Source organism: Anastrepha obliqua, chromosome 3 (genome assembly GCF_027943255.1).
Source record: "Anastrepha obliqua isolate idAnaObli1 chromosome 3, idAnaObli1_1.0, whole genome shotgun sequence".
Classification (NCBI taxonomy): domain Eukaryota; kingdom Metazoa; phylum Arthropoda; class Insecta; order Diptera; family Tephritidae; genus Anastrepha; species Anastrepha obliqua.
In genome coordinates this window covers 9,872,561-9,878,696 of record NC_072894.1, presented here as the reverse complement: position 1 = coordinate 9,878,696, position 6,136 = coordinate 9,872,561, and the positions used below count along the sequence as shown (strand labels likewise).

General features: G+C 34.0%; 1 protein-coding gene across 1 annotated transcript; it reads right to left on the bottom strand.

The window, feature by feature from the left end:
* Nucleotides 1-4,115: 4,115 nt before the first annotated feature.
* On the bottom strand, nucleotides 4,116-5,919 carry LOC129242492 (inositol monophosphatase 1-like). The gene is made up of 4 exons (XM_054879158.1): nucleotides 5,501-5,919; nucleotides 5,249-5,382; nucleotides 4,817-5,185; nucleotides 4,116-4,607 (listed from the first exon to the last, which is right to left on the bottom strand). Exons 1-4 carry the CDS (start codon nucleotides 5,570-5,572, stop codon nucleotides 4,343-4,345), a joined length of 840 nt encoding a protein of 279 aa, XP_054735133.1. The 5' UTR covers nucleotides 5,573-5,919; the 3' UTR covers nucleotides 4,116-4,342.
* Between the last annotated feature and the right edge of the window lie 217 nt (nucleotides 5,920-6,136).

Below are 6,136 nucleotides of genomic sequence, written 5' to 3'. Positions count from 1 at the left end.
ATTACCTATGACCTAAAAAATTCTATATTTTGCCGAGTAAAGAATTTATTTTGAAACTGCGTCATATGATTTTTAGAATTCAATGCCTAGAAAATTGAGTTTCTATCAACAAAATACCACTGTACCAGCTGGTATTAAATGAAAGTAATTTTAAATAGAAAAATATATATGTATGTGTGAAAATTAAACTATTGCTCTTCTTCCTTAAAAACGAAAATATCGTTGAAAAATATATGACGCAATAAGGATTTACAAAACTATTCTAATAATCGTATCTAAAGTACCAATGCATATACAAATTTAATCATAATTGCAAATATGCAATAACTGTAAAACTACTGTTTGCTTTTGCTGTGAAAAAAAAAACCAGAAAAATAAATGATGATAAAAATATAAATAAAAACAGAAAATAAAAATAATAAAAAAAAGTTTATTTAATCTTAAAGTAGTTCCATTTACTCTTTCAGCTACTTAAAGATAGATAACAAAAACGTTACGTTAATACACATAACTAAGCGTTATACAATACATACATATTTACATTTACAAATATGAGCAAATTCGTAGTCCAAGAAAGTCAAATACTGAATACGGCTAGAACAAAATACTGCAGCAATACTTAATAATATGTATGTATGTACATATGTAGGGGGAACTCTCATGATAACAAAATGCACTTATATTAAATGAAAACTAAAATAAAAAGAGAAAATCATTTAACGATACTCGGAACGTTTATTTCTAAATAAATTAATTTAGTCAAATCTATACATACATAAAACGGTGTACGTACATACAAACATGCAGAAAACATGATGATATTGAATGATGGAAGAGTATGAAATATAAACACATGGACAAGTAAAAATTTCAATTAGTGTTTTATTGTTGGCATTTATTTACATAGACTTTCTTGATTATTATAGTGTTTGCCAATGGCATTTGAACGTTTTTAGGTTATGTTTTTTAGTGCTAGTTTAGCTGAGGTGATTTTTTTTTAAACTGAGTTTAAGGCTAAACCTACCTAAATTAGGCGTTTCAATTTAGTTTAACGGGAAAGCACAATGAAACTGGCACTGAGCAACTGACTCTCCTCTCTCTCTTTAAACAGCAAGTTTATATTACCTTAACGGATTGCATATACAGAACTAAAAAAATTAAAAAAAAACAAATCTTAAAAAATCTGTCCTACCTAAAAAACGACTACAATATTTTGGGATAATTCATTGATATTGACGTGATAACGTCTTATAATTCGATTTAGCCGGCTGCACGCACGAAAAAATGTGTTGTTATCTTGCTCATTCGTCGTTATTTTGCTCATTCGTTGTTATCTTGCTCAATCGCCGTTACCTTGCTTGAACTGCAAGCGCGGAACGAACGACAAAGAGCACAATCGGCCCCCGCATTCGGCAACGTTTGACATCTGGCTCTTTCCTACTTGAGTGAGCATATATATGTATGTGTATGCGCATATGTATAATATATAAATTCACATATTTGTATTTGCATATGCCTTCTTCCTGTGTGCATGGTAATGAACCATTTCTCTGTTGAGAATAGGACGATGATAGGAAAAGTGGGAAATGAAAGGGGTGTTTCGAGTGTAATGTGTCTTGAAAAAGTCAAATCGATGATGTTGCCTCTTAATGTTGTTGACTTATTAACGTCTGATGCACAATCGAAATTGAACATATCTTTCATGAATTTGATAAATGTTTCGTCATTTTTCACGTTTGTGTAAATGTAACTTGACCTATTCCATTGCGATTCCATTTACCTCCTTCTCTTTACCCATACAAAATATCTATCAAACAAATAAAATTAAAATTTTGTTTTGAAAATTGCAACCATTACATCAGTATTTTCTTATTACGTTGTCACGTTAAACTATCGTTAGTGAACCGACTTTACAGACAACCTCTTTTTTTTTTGTTCAACATTTTTTGCTTGAATAACAAAAACAAAAAAAAATATAACACAAAAAAATAAGCCCAAGTTTGCTGGTTAAAGACGATTTCACAGTTCCTTATATGCACAAACTACTTAGAGCTCTGTTCACCAAGCCTTAGACATAATTTTCCATCATTTAGACCAACCTAATACAACAGCATTACGTGTTTCTGGTTACCCTACGTGAAATTAGCTTAGAAAATAGAGAGAGCTGGCACGTAGCGCCGTCCTGCGGCAATGTTCTCGGCTGATCTTGCGTTCCTTGAACATACGGGTGTTGGCTATTGTTTACTGACCCGGTCGTCTCAAATTCGGCCACCAAACGTTGAAGAGTCGACTTTGAAGGGCCACAACATCTACCGAAAAATGGGCGCAATGCGTGCAACGTTCGCTTTAATGAACACTCATTTTGATAATAAAGTTTTATCATTTCAACGTGCTGTTCAATCGTGTAACTTGCCATGATGATTTGGCATAAACAACTGAATAATATACAAAAGATTTGGCAGATGTCACCAAAACAAAATGGCTGCCACGGGGCGCCAAAATCGACCCGCGCCAATTGAAAAACCCTTTATATTATAAGTTGAGAGCCTTTTCACCTATTTTGAATAACATTCCTCCAAATATATCTACAGTACAAAATAAAGTTTCGTGCATAAAAATAGAGACAACAAACAATTTTTCATCTATTACGAACTTATTGAATGCTCAGAAGCTTCAAGGACCCCGCCTCAGCTTAAATAGTGTTTCTTGGGTATTTCTTTAAAAACGTGTAAAACAGTAACAAAAAAAATTATTTATTTTTGTTTTCATTATTTTATTTTTAGATCCATTGTTAAGAAATAAAATTTTTTTTTGGCCATTCGAACCTACGTTCTCTCTGGATTCCGAATGATATTCACGCACCAACCAATCCGGCTACGGCGACCGCCTAATTGCTAATATTAGAGTTGCCAAATTTGGCCTTCTCTTCTTTTATATTTGTCTAAATCAGTAATAATTTGTTTCGATTATTAAAATATTTGATTATTAAAATAAATAAACAAAAGAAAACATTGTAAAAATAGACGATAAAAATTAATATCGCTGGTGCAATCGTGAGTAACAACCTCCAAGTTTCTATGTTTAGAGCTAACTCAGAAAGTATTAGAAAATAAAGCACTGATTTAGCCTGTGTGTGCGGTTAGATTAGTTGGATTAATTTTTGAACGACCAGAATATTCGAAAAATTTCTTTATATCTGCGGTCGTACACTATCGCAGCTCAAGTCTATGTTTTCTAGATAGCATTCCAATGCGAATCTATTAAAGGTGATATCCGTAAATCAGCTCTTTTTTTCTTCTGTCGTGTCCATGTGGCTGTCAGCCCAAAGTGAGACAAGGCAACGAGAAATTCATTCTTTGTTTTCTACTTTGCCAATCCTTTTCTTTGTTTGTTTTCAAACGTACAAAATATTGTTGTTGGTCTACTGCCACCACCTTTGATGTTTGCGCCTCACAGCGCTATAAATACTAAACCGTTAGGGGAAATTAACAAAACCATTTTTAAAAATAAAAAAAATAAAAATATTTTCGTCATAACTTCAAACCTTTTAATCAGAATTCTTAGAAAAATGTATGCAGTTTTATAACCCATTTAATTTTGGTCTGATAAAGTGCAAGTTCCGCCGAACGGCAGATATTTTTATAAGGAGCATTTTCATGGCAGAAATACACTTGAAGGTTTGCCATTGCCTGCCGAGGAGCGACCGCTATTAGAAAAATATTTTTCTTAATTTTGGTGTTTCACCGAGATTCGATCCTACGTTCTCTCTGTGAATTCCGAGCTATATGAGCTATGAAATTGCAGACCCAGAATTTCTAAAAATTCTCATTGAATTTTATTGAAAACTTGTGGATTTTTTTAAATTTTGTACGTAGTTTAAAACTTTAATTTATAAGATTTTTGTTGACGTATGAACTTAAAAATTTAAACAAATTTAATAAAAAAAAATAGATCATCCAAACTTCGCAATATGACGCGCCGCTATCATTGTGAACACAGGTGTATAGTACATATATATATATACATACTTATCACATACTTATACCTAATTGACAATGGTTGTTAACTACAACAGATATTCAATAGCGAATATCAAAAAGTTGATACCAACTGAGAGTACTTTAATAAAATTTTATTAATCACACACACAAATTAAATATATTTTTTTAGAATTAATATTTGCACAAATATTACACGCAGTTTTCACATGATTTTAATTAATTTACCGTTATATATTTTTCAAATAATTTTTCCAAATTTTTGTCACCATCATCATCTTTGGTATGCATGCATCTCACATTTGCTTTCGCAAGCCTAAAATGTTCCTCATTCTAGTCCGAACTTAATCATCTCGTGGTTGTGGATAGAATTGCGTCAATTGTTTAGCAAATTCATGTGCCAGTTCCTCACTAGAAGCCGCCAATACACGTCGTGACATAATATCGAATTTGTCACCTGTGGGATCAATGACAACACCGCCTGCCTCAAGCACTAGTAGCTCGCCAGCACATACATCCCAAGCATGTACGCCAAATTCGAAATTAACATCAGCCGCGCCAAGAGCAACCATGGATAGATTTAGCGCTGCAGCGCCCAGCATGCGAATACTAACAAAAAAACAAGAAGAAAAAAACTAATACACATACATACGAATAAATGTGCAAATGTGCAAGTAATGCTGAGGCAATAAAGCACGTGAAGTGCTTATGCCACGCACTCGATAGAATGTCAATAGAAAACTACAAAAATAAACGAAAATGAATATTTCTAGCTGTATGTATGTATGCAAATACATATGCATGTTTGAGATACGTACCCATGCACCTTAGGCACAATTTTCTGGAAGTTTTCGAAAATGACCTTCATCTTTTCAGTATCACGCGTTGTACCGAATTCGGTGGTAATCAAAGATTTGCCCAACTCCTTCTGCCCACTCACATGTATGCGTTGTCCATTTAGAAATGCACCCTGTCCGCGTCGCGCAGTGAAACGCTGGTTCACCAATGGATTGTAAACAATGCCAATTTCGGTGACCTTATTCACCTTCAAGCCAATTGAAATGCATGAGTGCGGGAAGGAATGCACAAAATTCATGGTGCCATCGACCGGATCGATAATCCACGTGGGTGCATCTGTTAATTTATTTGGTGCACCGCCTGCGGCGCTCTCTTCCTCTCCAATGAACCTGCAGGCAGAAAATTGAAGAATCGTTAATGAGTAGCTTAACTAAATAAAATAGCGAACTTACTTGTGGTCGGGAAAAGACGCTAGCAGTCCTTTAATGAGCATCTGTTCCACCTCCTTATCGGTGGCTGTGACCAAATCAATATCATTCGCTTTTTCTTCGAACTCCTGACGTGTTTCATTACGTTTCGCCACCAACTGTGCGTTCATAAATGATTTGCGAAGGTCAAGATATACATACATACATAAGGATGTATCAGTCAGTCATGATATAACATATGTTGGTGTGCTTGCAATGGAGGCTACGCAAACTTACCGCTCCAGCTTTGTCCACTAACTGTGACACAACTTCAAAGCATTTGTCCAAATTAACAACGCAGTCACCCATTTTTTTTATATTAGTACTTTTCCAAGCGTTGGTGTGTATAAATTTCAATACGCCAGAATTTTCCACAGGCAGATAAACGAAATTCTGCGAAGCGACACGTCTCAATAAAAAATATGAAATGCGAAAACAGGCCGTTTTGGAACAAAACAAACTTTCACAATATTTCGCGAAAATTAGATATCACTGATAAAATCAGGTCTACTTAATTTAATTAATTAGCGGCAGTTGTCGCCGAACGTGTCAGAATATGTTCCACACAACCAACCCGTGAAAATGTGTAGCAAAACTAATTATGCTAGCAGGGAAATGGAAAATTTTTGCTTTCACCGGTAAACAAAACTGAAATAAATCCCAGAGTTGCGCTGTGCGTATGAGCAATATGAGTGCTACCACCTGAATAAATTATTAATTTCTAATTTTTTAAATTTTTACTACACATTTACTTTTTCAAACACTGAGATATTTACAAAAACTTTAAAATTGAAAAATGAGATATTTTAGGTTTTCAACTACGACGTAATTCTGATAAAATATTACATTACATTATATTAAGCATAGTTTGCA

Coding starts and splice junctions, on each gene's coding strand:
- LOC129242492 (XM_054879158.1), bottom strand. CDS start 5,572: ATGGGTGACTGCGTTGTTAATTTGGACAAATGCTTTGAAGTTGTGTCA. Junction 5,383..5,500: donor TAGTGGACAAAGCTGGAGCG/GTAAGTTTGCGT, acceptor ATGAACGCACAG/TTGGTGGCGAAACGTAATGA. Junction 4,608..4,816: donor ATTGTGCCTAAGGTGCATGG/GTACGTATCTCA, acceptor TTTTTTTGTTAG/TATTCGCATGCTGGGCGCTG.